At 45.3% G+C, this 14,309-nt stretch overlaps 1 protein-coding gene across 1 annotated transcript; it reads left to right on the top strand.

Moving 5' to 3' along the window:
* Nucleotides 1-7,803: 7,803 nt before the first annotated feature.
* Nucleotides 7,804-12,563, top strand: LOC102756654 (fatty acid-binding protein, adipocyte). The gene is made up of 4 exons (XM_006759125.2): nucleotides 7,804-7,954; nucleotides 11,098-11,270; nucleotides 11,828-11,929; nucleotides 12,331-12,563. The coding sequence occupies exons 1-4, from the start codon at nucleotides 7,882-7,884 to the stop codon at nucleotides 12,379-12,381; spliced, it is 399 nt and encodes a 132-aa protein (XP_006759188.1). The 5' UTR covers nucleotides 7,804-7,881; the 3' UTR covers nucleotides 12,382-12,563.
* Nucleotides 12,564-14,309: the final 1,746 nt, after the last annotated feature.

Below are 14,309 nucleotides of genomic sequence, written 5' to 3'. Positions count from 1 at the left end.
GAGGAGCCCACAGGAACCAGGAGCCATGCCTGCTGTCTGCCCGAGATAGCCTGGCTGCACGGTGCCTGCGTGGGGGCAGCGCTGGGTCCTCATGGCCACCCGCGTGTGAAGCACAGACTGCACCCCAGAGACATTGCATGACGACAGGCCTGAAATCTTCTTTGCATTCAGCTCTTCCAAGTAATTTAAATCCCACAATCTGTGTGCAGTTTGCAAGAGCATGTCAAATGTAAGCGTGCCGGATGGGTAAAAGCGAGGTGATGAGCGACGTGTGGAGAAGCTGGGGGTGCCCTTTCCTTGCGGATTGAAAAGAGGTCTCATGGCCCAAGGGGCAGATTCCAGAGACCACAGCCTGGGCCAGACGGGTTTGCACAATGGTGGGCCCCACCCCTGAAGTCTTTCCTTGGTTCTGTCACAAGTTTTGCGGAGGTTAATCAGGATCTGCTAATAAAATGCAAATACTTCCAGAAATAGAATGATAGCTGTCCTTTCGCACGTGTGCATGTACTAGTATTTGTGTGTATGTGTGTATGTGTGTGCATGCACGCACGTGTGCATGTACTAGTATTTGTGTGTATGTGTGTATGTGTGTGCATGCATGCACGTGTGCATGTACTAGTATTTGTGTGTATGTGTGCATGTGTGTGCATGCACGCACGTGTGCATGTACTAGTATTTGTGTGTATGTGTGCATGTATGTGTGTATGCATGTGCGCACGCGCGCTTCTGCCTGTCCCTGGACATGTCTTGGTGATGTCTTCTGTTATCACACCTGATTCGGTTGTACATTCCTTCTGGTTTCTCTAGTTAATTTATTGCTGCAGTCGGTTCTTTATAAGGAGGCTCCTCTTACCTAGAGACAAAGGAGGCGCGCGTTGCGTGCAGAAAGTGGTCCGCCAGCTCCTTTGCTGGTTCCCACTTGCACGCGCCATGCTGAGGACGCAGACTCGTTCCCTGGGCAAGAGGGCACGTGAAGAAGTCACACGTGTGGAGCTGTGGCCAAGCCTGTCATCAGCCACCACTTCTCACCTGGGCACAGCCTGCCGGCTCCTCACTCTTTCTACAACATCACCATTCTGAGGTCACAGGGTCATGGTCTCTGTGGACATATGTCCAGCGAATGGGACACAACGCACAGGCACCTTTCCTTTGCCTCTTGAAGGGAGGGTACGAGATGGAAAATGATCCTCACAGTCAGTGTCCCCAGCACGCTGTGGGCGAGAGAACCAAATAAAGCGACCAAGCCGCACTTCATCTTAGACTCTGACAAACCCCAAACACGGTCACAATAGTGCATGATGGCTAGAAGCTTTGTTTCAAGAAAAGGGGAGCCTTGGCCTGAGCCACGACGTACCCCACCACACATACTGGACAACACTTCCTCTCGTCAGCTTTGCCCTTATTATCCAGCCATTGGGTACGTTTCCTCTTCAATTTAAAAATTGTTAGAAAAATACCCTCATTTCCTCCAAAAGAAATAAACACAGGCAAAGGTCAGGGGGACGCATTCCATGGACGCTGTCCACAGTGGAGCAAAGTGCAGGCAGGCGGCCGGGCCAGGGCGTTCCTGGCCTCAGCCAGCACTGAGGGCTTGGGGCCGTGTCCCCAGGCTCCACGTTCCTGAAGGGAAGCGAGGCCGTCACTGAAGACCACTGGCCACAGCTCTGGGGAAGAGGCTGCATGTTCCTGCTGCGCGGGAGTGTTCGTGAACAAAGGCCTGGGCACCCCTGTGGGAGGTGCGGGAGATGTTTATGGGCCAGGCTCCCCCAAAGAAGGCATCTCTATAGCCTTCCTATATCATTTCTTTCCTTCTTCTTTTAAAATCCTCACCCAGGGAAGAAGGAAATGAGAGAGAGAGAAACGTTAATGTGAGAGCAAAACATCGATCGGTTGCCTATGCAACTCAACAGGGGATTGAACCCACAACCCAGGTATGTAGCCTGACTGAGAACTGAACCTGCAACCCTTTTTATTTGTTGGTGCATGGGACAACGTTCCAACCAATCGAGCTACCCGGCCAGGGCCCTACATCATTTTTTAAAAATAGATTTTTATTGATTTCAGAGAGGAAGGGAGAAGGAGAGATAGAAACACCAATGATGAGAACAAATCATTGATTGGCTGCCTCCTGTTTGCCCCACACTGGGGAGAGAGCCTGCAACCTAGGCATGTACCCTGACCGGGAATCGAACCAGGTCCTACGTCATTTCTTAATTCCTTCCCCTGCTTGCCCATCGCTCTCTGCCTTTCCCTTTGCTCAACCCCTTGCTGTCTCTTAAACCTTGCCTTGTAAGAGAATCTGTATGCTCTACAACCCCGTTTTCTAGTGCCTATCTATCTTTGCTCAACACAGATTTCTGCCACACTTGTTGGTCTAAAACTCACCAATGCCTTAACCTGGCAAATATTTGGGGAATGAATAAGGAGCTAGTAACTTTAAGTCATGGATGGGATAAAGTTCAGGATGGAAAAGGGAGGTCAGGAAAGAGGGGAGATTGGGATGAAGATATAGCATATCTTTTACACATTAAAGTCTAATAAAAGATGCTAAAAGTGTGAAAAATTAGGAGAGCAATTGGGGCTTCCTGTGCAAAAAACATGTTCATATTAAGATGTCTGTCAAAATAAAACATCTAAAAAGGCTTTGTATTTTATTTTGGCCCCAGGATGGTAATAGACTAGAACTTGGATCAAAAAGGAAAAACAGAAATTGTATACAATTTATTATTATAGTCTCTCACCTTACCTGGCACAGTGCCTTGGATATAGTAGGTTTGCAATTTTTTTTTAAAAAAAATCATATTTATAATTGCATCAAAAAGCATAAAATACCTAGTAATAAATTTCTAAATTCTTTATTGTTGAAAGTATTATATTTGTCCCCTTTTTCCCCATTGACCTCTCCCAGCCAGCCCTTACCCCCCAGCCCAGGCCTTCACCCCACTGTTGTCTGGGCCCATTGGTTATGCTTATATATATGAATACAAGTTCTTTGGTTGATCTCTACCCATCTCTCTCCCCCGACACTCCCAACCCCAACCATCATCCCCTACCTTCCTTCTGAGGTTTGACGGTTTATTTGACTTTTCTATATCTCTGGATCTATTTTTGTTCATTGGTTTATGTTGTTCATTATATTCCATAAAATGAGTGAAATTATGTGATATTTATCTTTCTCTGACTGGCTTATTTCACTTAGCATAATGCTCTCTAGGTCCATCCATGCTGTTGCAAATGATAAGAGTTCCTTCTTTTTTACAGTAGCGTAGTATTTTATTGTGTAGATGTATCACCATTTTTTAATCCGCTCATCTGCTGATAGGCACTTAGGCTGTTTTCAAATCTTAGCTATGGTAAATTGTGCTGCTAGAACATAGGTGTGCATATATCCTTCCTGACTGGTGTTTCTAGTTTCTTGGGATATATTCCTAGAAGTGGGGTCACTGGGTCAAATGGGAGTTCAATTTTAATTTTTTGAGGAAACTCATTTGTTGATTTGTTGATGGTAGCCATTCTGACAGGTGTGAGGTGATACCTCATTGCCATTTTAATTTGCATCTCTCTGATGATTAGCAACTTTGAGCATTTTTTTCGTATGCCTCTTGGCCTTCTGTATGTCCACTTTTGAGAAGTGTCTATTTAGGACCTTTGCCCGTTTTTTGATTGGATTGTGTATCTTCCTTTTGTTAAGTTGTATGAGTTCCCTATAAATTTTGGAGATTAAACCCTTATCAGATGTAACATTGGCAAATATGTTCTTCCATGAAGTGGGTCCTTTTGCAAAAAAAAATTTTGTAAAAATTATTTGCCAGGGTGAGCTGTATACGATGAAATCAGGTTTGAAAATGTGAACTGTATAATTTCTAGTAGTTTTCAAGAAAGGATGAGCACCAATGTTTGGGTTAATTATGACCCTGCATTCATACATAGCGAGGGTATTCTTCAAGGATATCCTCCCTAAGTATCTTACCGCAGTTTCTAAGACTTACTCTTGGCTGCATGGATAAGAGAGAATGTTCCCTCATCAAGTAACCATCTGTCCCCACAGTGTCAGTGGACAGCTGTGGGAATAAGGTGGCATCTGAGGAGAATCCTACAAAAATAATTCACTGTTATACGACGTTGGGGTCCCCACTCTTATGGGGTCCATAGGATGGCCCATGCATTTGGAACATAAACGGAGCTGCCTTTCACATGCCTTTAACTACGTAACTCTGACAGCCCATTCGGTGACTCTACACAACCGGTAACGTGGAGTTTCTTCATGCAGACCCAACTCCCTCTCACATCTTGATTCTCCCATTGCTGTTTAAGTCCCGAGGCCCTTCCCTACAGGTTACTACTGCTCCCGTTGCTCTGTGGAAGGAAGCAGGTGCCAGTGGTTAGCAAAGTGCCTTGACACACCTGCTGAATAATCAGAGCAAGCTGATGTCATCATGGTCCCTAAAACAGTGCTGCCCACAGACGCACCGAGTGAGCCACGCATGTTCTCAAAACTTTTTTAGTTTCCATGTTAAGAAAGTAAAAGGGATATAGGTCAAATTAATTTTAGTAATATATTCTATTTAGCCCAACACAGCTAAGATTTGCCATTCCCACATATAATCGTGTAAAATCTTTAATTAGACATTTCACTGTTACTTCCTCTTGTCCTCAAAACACAGCACGCATTTTATAGTAACAATACACCTCGATTCAGACTCTAAGTTTTCTTTTGAAGTAGTTGACAGGCATTCAGACTTCATAACATTACAGTTGAAAAGTTGATTCACATACCCAAGTTCTCCCAGAGATATTTAAGTTTTTAAACAAGAGAATTAAGGACACAGACAGTAGTGTGGTGAAAGCTTGGGGAGAGGGTGGGAGTGGGGAGGAGGGGTGAATGGGGAAAAGAGGACATCTGAAATACTATCAACAATGAAGATACATTTTTAAAAATTAAAAAAGAAGAAAATTTAAAAAGGATTGTTTCTTAAATTTTAATTAAAATGAAGGAAAATTAAATACTCAGTTTCTCAGTCACATTAGCCACATTTCAAGTATCCAGTGCTGACCAGCGATGATAATATTGAACAGTCCCTCTCTAAACACTGCAGCATTTACATTGCAGTGTTACAGTACATGTGACATATATTCATATGTGACAATCATTTGAAGATGTGATTGAAGTGATTTGTAACTAAAAGTAAAGCATCAACATATATTTTGAAAAGTAAACCATTATTCTTAGACTAAGATAAAATATTTGCAAAAGATATACCTACCTGATAAAGGACTATTATCTGAAATATACAATTAAATAACCCAATAATAAGAGTAGCAAACAAGCCCCAGAGACCCAGTGCACAGTGTGGTGAACACAGACAGCAACAATATTGTGCTGTGATCATCAATTTGCCGAGAGACTAAGAACCTAATGGTTCTAATCACTAACAAGGAAGGATAATTAGATAATGTGATAGAGGTGCTGTTATCACTACAAAGGCAATCATGTTATAATACATAACTGCATCGAATTAGCATGTTGTATACCTTAAAATTGTACAATGTTATCTGTCAAATACGTTTTAATTTTAAAAACCTCAACTATAATAAAGCAAACAACCCAATTAAAAACTGGGCCAAAGACCTAAACAGACACCTCACCAGAGAAGACATACAGAAGGCAAGTACAGGTGAAAAGATGTCCACATCCTACGTCATCAGGGAAATGCAGAGAAAAACAACAATGAGACACCTCTGCACACATGTCAGGTGGTTAAAATCCAGAACACGATAGCACCCAGTGCTGGCGAGGACGTGGGGCTGGGAATTCCCACTCGGTGCTGGTGGGAGCGCACGTGGTGCAGCCACCCTGGGAGACAGTCTGGTGGATTCTTTCAAACCTAAACATACTCTTACCTACTGTCCAGCCTCTGTGCCCCTTGGTGTTCATTCAAAGGAGCTCGAAACTCACTTCCACGTGCAGACCTGCACAGGGGTGTCTACCGCAGCCTGTTCCTCACGGCCGAGCCTTGGAAGCAACCGGGACGCCCTTCCGTAGGTGACTGGTGAACACACTGGCCCACCGCCAATGGCATATTATTCAACGCCGAAAAGGAACGAGCTATCCGGGCCCGGAAAGACATGGAGGAACCCTACATGCATATTCGTAAGTGAAAGAAGGCAATTTGAAAAGACTGCACACACTATGATTCCAACTCTATGACATTCTGGAAAAGGTAAACCTACGGAGACGTAAAGATAGCAACGTGGTGGGTGAGTGCTGGGAGGCAGAGCACGGAGGCTGTTTAGGGCCATGACCCGACTCCGTATGACACGACAGGGATGACTTCTGTCCAAGCCCAGGAGATGTGCACCAAAAGTGGGCCCGAGGGTGAACTCTGGGCGTTGTGTGATTACAATGTATCAATGTAGGCTCATCCTTGGTTAAAAAAAAAGAAAAAAGAAAAAGTGCTATTCTGAGTGATGCTGTTGATGGGGGAGGGTGTGCACGGGAGTGTAGGGATGGTAGGTGTATGGGAAATCTCTGTACCTTCCTCTCAATTTTATTGTAAACCTCAAACTTCTCTAAAAATAGTTTTAAAAGCAAAACAACACAAAAACAAAACAAAGCAATGATTAATTTAGAGCATCACACAGTTATCTCTGAATTCAGATTGGTTATTTTCATTTACTTGTTCCATGGGAACAGAGGGATTGATCATAGCAAGCCGGTCCCTGGAGTATACATCACCCACAGTCTTTGAATCTATGCAGCTCTCCACAGCGGACGGACATGATCTCTGTGCTGCCTACAAATGCAACCATCAAACATTACTCTTGTACTCTCCGCCCCAAACATCATGGGGAAGCCCTCGGGGTACTGACATGGGCCCGGGGACCGTGCGAAGGGCTGCCATGGTTCTGGGGAGGCGGGCGGACTCCAGAAGAGCCACCGCCCAGGTGAGTCTCTGTGTAAAAGAAGGAACTGAGATTTTGATGGTTTCTGACTAGACCACTTCTGATCATTTTTAAGTGACACTTTTTAGATCTGGATAAATTTAGAGTTTATAATGTAATTTAGGAAATGAATAAATTTTCTCAGTGTGATGAGTATGTTTTGGATGGGGGCCTATTTTTTAAGAAGTGTGTAAAAATTAATCAAATATATATGGGATAAAAGAGGGAGGCTAATTTATTAGGGGATAAAGGAGGGAGGCTAAATTACTATTTATCAGTTAATCCTACAGTCCAGATTCCCAGTGGATTAATTGAAGTTACTTTTTCCATTTTTATTCATGCAAAATCTTTTAAACGAGAAACTTGGGGAACTTTAAAGTGCCATTACTTACTTTGTTTTAATTGCAGCCAATCCCTGAGAGCACTGTTCCAAAGAGCCTTTCTGATGACTTAAAAATGCCCACGGTAATTTTTATGTTCCTCAATTCAAAATAGCCACTTAATTGTAATTTTAATAGAAACTCCAGAAAAAGGGGTCAGAGTTCATCCTGAGATAATTACCTGGCTGTGCTCTCCACTGGGATAAATGTGTCTGAAAATAATAGGGGGAAACACAATGCATCGAGGATTAAAACCTTCTAAACAGGCGTGTTTAACAGATTCCATGAGCAGTTAAAAATAATCTGTACTCCCAGTCCAGCGACCGTTTGCCAGGGAGAACCAAAGTTGAGAAATTTCTGTGAGAAGCATGACTCAGAGGGAAAATGTAGAGTCCGGCAGAGAAGGAAATGGTCTGACATCATTCCCAATTGGTCCTTCCTCCGATCACGTGTTCCGGGCATCTTTAAAAGGACGTTCCCGGGACTCAGACAGACACAGCACCGTCCCGAGGGCAGCAGCTTCTTCCCACCTGGCAGAGAGTCCTGGACAGCTCGCAAAATGTGTGACGCCTTTGTAGGTACCTGGAAAATGGTCTCCAGTGAGAACTTCGATGATTACATGAAAGAAGTGGGTAAGCAAGACGTGGCGGCGGGCTGGATGCATACCCTGTTCTCTGGGCAGTAGGGGCTGTGGCTGTTCCACTCTGGAAGCACGGGCCGGATATGGAATGCTGCTTTTGCATCGAGGCTGCAAAAATAGCAAGTGAGACCATTTGTTTGTAGAGACATTGTAGACCAAAGTCACAATGACGGGTGAACCAAGATGAAAAAGGGTCTAAAAGGAATTTTTATGGGCTACAGAACTGAAAAGACTTCATTTGATTGCTCACCTGGGTATCTTTGGCTTACTTGGCTCTTTGCCTGCTTTTCTGTCATTCCTTCTTGCATAGAAAAAGGAGCAATAGCCTGGCTGGGGTGGCTCAATGGTTGATCATCTGCCCATGCACCAGGGGGTTGCCGGTTTGATTCCCAGTCAGGGCACATGCTTGGGTTTGGGCTTGGTCCCCAGTAGGGGGTGTGCAGGAAGCAGCCAATCAGTGATTCCCTCTCATCACTGATGTTTCTAACTCTCCCACTCCCTTCCTCTCTCTGAAATCAATAAAAACATTAAAAAGGAGCAATAACTTGGAAATACAACCATATTTATTTCCTAGCATGCAGTAATGTCCTTTGACAGTGTATTTCTCATCTTCCTGTAATTTTTAAAGTAGACATGTTAGCCAATTACTTTATTGTCTTAATGTCAATCCATTAAAATGTGTGGGGTTTTTGTGGGGGGCAAACTCTTTTTTCTTTTTTATTGAATCTATTGAGGTGACATTGGTTAATAAAATTATATAGGTTTCAGGTGTACAATTCTATATACATCATCTGTATATTCTCTTGTGTGTTCACCACCCCGAGTCAAGTCTCCTTCCATCATTACTTATTCCCCCTTTACCTCTCCTACCTGCTCCCACCCCCCTTTCCCTCCAGTAGTCCCCATACTGTGTCTGTGAGGCTGTGGATTTTTGTTTGTTTGTTTTGCTTAATCCCTTCACCTTTTCCACCCAGCCCCCAGCCCCTTTCCCCTAAAAGTCTTAATTTTAGAGACTGTGTTCCTTAAAGGGCTTAAAAATTTCTACGACTAGCAAGCCCATGGGATGCCATAGAATTACGGCGTCATTTAAAAGGAGACTGTTACACACATAATATCCCTCCTCCTCGATAATGGAGGCTCCTGGGTCTTCAGATTCCGCTAGCGTTGTCAGTGTGCCACGTGAGGGTCCCCAGGCAATGAAGGAGCAGAGCAGGGTTGTAGAGACGCAGGGCTCGGTCCCCAGTAGGGGGTGTGCAGGAGGCAGCCGATCAACGCCTCTCTCACCCTGAGAGCCCCCCACCCACCGCCAGCATGACCAAATCCTACCCAGGGATGAATCAGGAAGGACTTTCACACAGTGTCTTTATTAGGGGTTAGAATTTATTCCCTAAATCTCAGATTTAACCTCCCCTAAGGCACACAGCATTTTTTTTTGCTTGTGTATAACCACTATTTTCCTTGTTTATAGTGAAAGATGGAAATCAGGGACTTCAGCATGAGTGAGACCTAACTTTCCAGAATATCAATTAATTTTGATTCCATAAACTAATAGGTGCTGATATGGAAATGCCAGGTTTTGAGGCTACTTAGCTATTGATTTTTAGAAACATTTCACGCTTTTACTGTTTACATTTAAATCGATAAAATTCTGATGATAAGACAATCAGATGCCTCCTTACATTAGCTGCTCTGGCTGAGGGCTGGGAAGCAGGTGTCGCCTTCGCCAGTCAACAGGGAGGAAGCAGCGCGTGGAGAAGACGCTAGCCGAGGCCGGCCTCTCGGAACCACAGTGGACTGAGCAGCCGCTGTGCTGGCTCCCTCCCTGTATGTGACGTTCTGTTTTGTAACAGAACCGGGACTTGAAGAAGCAGCCTAGCGTGTTCCCACCTGCGGCCACATCTCCAGCAGGGGCTAGATCAGAGCCTCAGCCCCCGCTGTTTCGTTCGATATTTCTCTCCCTGGTCCCCATTTCTAACCTTTGGTGTCTGTAAGTGACCTCTAGTCACAGCAGGAGCTGAGATCGCTGTACACGTGTTTTAGGGAACCCAACACACACGGGGAGACCGTTACTGCTGTGTCTGCTAGGCAGTAAGTTGTCATCCCATTCCCTTAGCAAGAAAAGTAGATTCCTCTTAAGAAAAAAGAGAAATTTGTAACGTAGGTGATTGGCAAGCAAAGCCTTGATTACTAAACTCACTGAAACAGTGACTTCTTGAATGAAGTTTCACAGTCGCTGCAATGCCCTCTTTAACCCTGCCTGGTCGGGTGGGGCCACCTCACCGCTCTCACATGACACGAAGGGAGGGAATGGTTTGCCTTTGGGGGATCCATCCGATCTCCTCTCCTGGTGGAGTGAGGTGAGAGTCTGGGCAGCAAATGCTACGGGATGCTATCTGTGGGGACCCAAAAAGGGGTGGCACTTTTTTAAAAAAATATATATTTATTGATATTTTACAGAGAGGAAGGGAGAGGGATAGAGAGCTAGATACATCGATCAGCTGCCTCCTGCACACCCCCTACTGGAGATGTGCCCACAACCAATGTACATGCCCTTGGCCGGAATCGAACCCGGGACCTTTCAGTCCGCAGGCCGACGCTCTGTCCACTGAGCCAAACCGGTCAGGGCAGGGATGGCGCTTTTTAACTGAGTAGCTCTCTAACGGCCCCAGTCTCCTGGTGAGGACTCTGTCTTTGACTGCACACGAGATCGCTTTTATTTAAGCAAACCAGGCCGCAGTGCCGGGCGTTTCTTGAACTGAGTGAACGCAGAGGCTGGCTGAGGGCTGCGGCGGCCATTACCGCGAGAGCAGTGACTGGAAGACACACACATTCCCGGAGGCGCATCCTGGTTGACAAGGGACAGCGGTCTCCCGGTCTCCCCGGGGCTGCATCTGAACCCAGAGGGAGATTTAAAGGACAAACCCACAGCCAGCTGTGCTTCAGGCGTTTCTCTAAAGATTCGCCTCTTTACTTCTCTGCGGCAGCTGCTTGAACGAGGCGGCCCAGAAACTCGCCGTTTCCTCCATGCACACGTGCCCCCTACACTCATGTGTGTGCACAGCCCCGTAGCCACCCGCAGCTCTTTCTTAAAGATGCAGGAGGACGCCGTAAACCGCTTCTCCTCTCCCCCCGCAGGAGTGGGCTTCGCCACCAGGAAGGTGGCCGGCATGGCCAAGCCCAACATGACCATCAGCGTCAATGGGGATGTGATCACCATTAAGTCAGAAAGTACCTTTAAAAACACGGAGATCTCCTTCAAACTGGGCCAGGAATTTGACGAGGTCACTGCAGACGACAGAAAAGTCAAGGTGAGGAGTGAGGGGTTGGGGCGGGGGAAAGCCTGGTTTCCAAGACCAGGTACTGCCCCCAGCAGCCGAGCGGCCACCCTGAGAGGAAAGACCGCCCCCCACAGGCCGGAGGTCCCTGACCCCCACCCTCTGAACTTTGTTGCCTTCGATATTTAATTGGTGACTTCCACTCCTTCTTATAAACTTGTCCTCATTATTTTAAGAAACAATGAACATATTTTTTGTCATATATGTAGTATTTGAAGTGGATTAAGTAACATAATGTTAGGGAAGTTTACAAAGAGTGTGAAAATTTTTAAAAATTACTTATGATGCTACCATCTCACCGTAGCTTTATGACCTATATTCTTTCACAGCATTTTTGAATGCATGTTTGTATGGCGTTCTGATCATAGTGTATGTTTTTATTTTGACATCCGTTTAATTTCTTGTGGCAATATATTCTCATCATGTAGACTTTCGAATGACCTCAAGGACGCCCCCACACAGGGCGGCGCAGTTGTTATGTGATTTCCCTGCACCATGTAAACTCGCACCTGCTTTCTCTCGCACCGCAGAGCACCATCACCTTGGACGGAGGTGCCCTCGTGCAGGTGCAGAAATGGGATGGAAAGTCAACCACCATCAAGAGGAAGCGAGTGGATGACAAACTCGTGGTGGTGAGTATGTTCTGGCGGCCCGATCCTCCTGCGGGACCATCTCCAGCCACCATTCCGCCCAAACACACGGCTAACGCTGCTGCCTCTGTGGCACAAGCAGCGATTCCGTTGGGATTATGGGGCTCATCCTGTTGCCTTTGTGCCTGCGGCTCAGCCTGGGCATGCTCCCCCCCCGGGCAGCACTGCCTGACCTGGGCACGCCCCACGCTGCAGCACGCACCCTGCTTGTACCCTCACCCCCACCTAGATTGTGAGGCTCCTTAAGGGGGAAACGTCCATCTTCCTGGTCTTAATGGCTCCCTGATTTATCACATCAGGTATATATAGGAACAAATGTCTGTCCTAACCCTGAAGGAGACAATAAGCGAAGAGATTGACCAAGAATGTTTTTGTGTGTCTAGGAGTGTGTCATGAAAGGCGTCACTTCCACCAGAGTTTACGAGCGAGCGTGAGCCGAGGGACAGTGACCTGGACAGAAGTTTGCGTCAAACTCTGTGACATTCTGCTGGATATAGAGTCCAAACGTATATTGTTGTTGTCCACTAATTAGCAAGCAACTAACTCCCCCGCACCCCCCAATCAGAATTTACTCAATGTGGTTGCATTGGTTAAATAAAACATTTTAGAGTTAGAAGGTGATGTCATGATTCCTTCATTGTGCCAGAGAATTCTTCTAACTCAGAGCAAGAAATAGAAAATTGTACCATTGCTTCGTTTCTGGTGTAAGCAATATGGTTTTTCACAATAATCCAAGGTAAGACATATAATATTCATGAATTTTCCATGTCTTGGTAGAAATTGATAAACATGCTATTATGAAATGTGAGGTTCTTCTATAGTGTGTCTTCAGGCAAGTAGCTCTCACAGAGACCGAAGGCAGTTTAGAAACTGCAGTAGCTGCCCCTTCTCCACGGGATACGTTCCAAGACCCCCCGTGGCTGCCTGAAACCACAGAGTACCAAGCCCCACAAATGCTGTGATTTATCTATACACCTGTAACTATGGTAAAGTTTAATTTATAAGTTAGGCACAGTAAGATACTAACACAAGTAATAATAAATATGGTAGAACAATTATAATAATATACTTACCACAAGTTTTGTGACTGTGGCATCACTAAGTAAAATAAGTCTTACTTGAACGCAAGCACCACCATACTGGGAACCTTGATCTGACTTCCAGGATGCTACCCAGTGACTAGCAGGTGGGGAGATGCTGGACAAAGGGATGAGTCACATCCCAGGCGGGACAGAGAAGAACAGGGTGAGTGTCATCGTCCTCAGAACGACATGCAGCTTAAAATTGATGAGTTGCTTATTTCTGGAATTTGCCATTTATATTCTCCTACCTCAGTTGGCCTTGGATAACTGAAACTGGAAAGTGGAACTGGTTCGGGAGGATGACACGCACCCCTAGGAGATTTTGTGGGTTCAGTTCCAGACCACCTTCAAGATAAAGCGAGTCACATGGAATTTTGGGTTTCCCAGGGCAAGTAAAAGTTATGTTTCCACTATGAAGTGTGCAATGGCATCATGTCTAAAACAATGCACATACCTTAATTAAAAAGTTCTTTAGGGCTAAAAAATGCTGACCAAGATCTGGGCCTTCAGCAAGTCGTCATCTTATTGCTGGTGCAGGGACTTGTCCTAGTAACATCAGAGATAACTGATCACAGGTCTTAAGAAATCCTATATAATAAAAGCCTAATATGCAAATCAACTGAAGGGCAGAATGACTGGTCACTATGACGCACACTGACCACCAGGGGGCAGATGCTCAACACAGGAGCTGCCCCCAGCCCACAGGCCCCAGGCCAGCCAAGATGGGTGCCAACGGGGACCCCCCCCAGTTGCCCCGCTGGTCATCCCACAGATCAGCCCTGATCCCCAGGCAGGCCTAGGGACCCTACCTGTGTAAGAATTTCGTGCACCAGGCCTCTAGTACAGCAGTTCTCAACCTGTGGGTTGTGGCCCCTTTGGGGGTTGAACGACGCTTTCACAGGGGTTGCCTAAGACCATCAGAAAACACATATATAATTACATATTGTTTTTGTGATTAATCACTATGCTTTAATTATGTTCAATTTGTAACAATGAAATTGGGGGTCACCACAACATGAGGAACTGTATTAAAGGGTCGTGGCATTAGGAGGGTTGAGAACCACTGCTCTAGAGAATAATAATAATGAAGTTTGAATAATAAAATAATAATAATAATAAAAGTTTGAAATATTGTGAGAATTGCCAAAGTGTGACCCAGAGACATGGCATGAGCAAATGCTGTTGGAAAAATGGTGTTGATAGACTTGGCCAACACAAGGTTACCACAAACTTTCCATTCATAAAAAAACACAGTATCTGTGAAGTGCAACACAACCAGG

This window comes from Myotis davidii, unplaced genomic scaffold (genome assembly GCF_000327345.1).
Source record: "Myotis davidii unplaced genomic scaffold, ASM32734v1 scaffold14, whole genome shotgun sequence".
Taxonomy (NCBI): domain Eukaryota; kingdom Metazoa; phylum Chordata; class Mammalia; order Chiroptera; family Vespertilionidae; genus Myotis; species Myotis davidii.
This window is presented reverse-complemented; position numbering and strand designations above follow the sequence as displayed.

What these genes read in the sequence shown, in the direction of transcription:
- LOC102756654 (XM_006759125.2), top strand. Translation starts at nt 7,882, where the DNA reads ATGTGTGACGCCTTTGTAGGTACCTGGAAAATGGTCTCCAGTGAGAAC. An exon ending in CAGACGACAGAAAAGTCAAG is followed by an intron (nt 11,271 to 11,827) that starts GTGAGGAGTGAG and finishes CTCGCACCGCAG; the next exon opens with AGCACCATCACCTTGGACGG. An exon ending in TGGATGACAAACTCGTGGTG is followed by an intron (nt 11,930 to 12,330) that starts GTGAGTATGTTC and finishes TTGTGTGTCTAG; the next exon opens with GAGTGTGTCATGAAAGGCGT.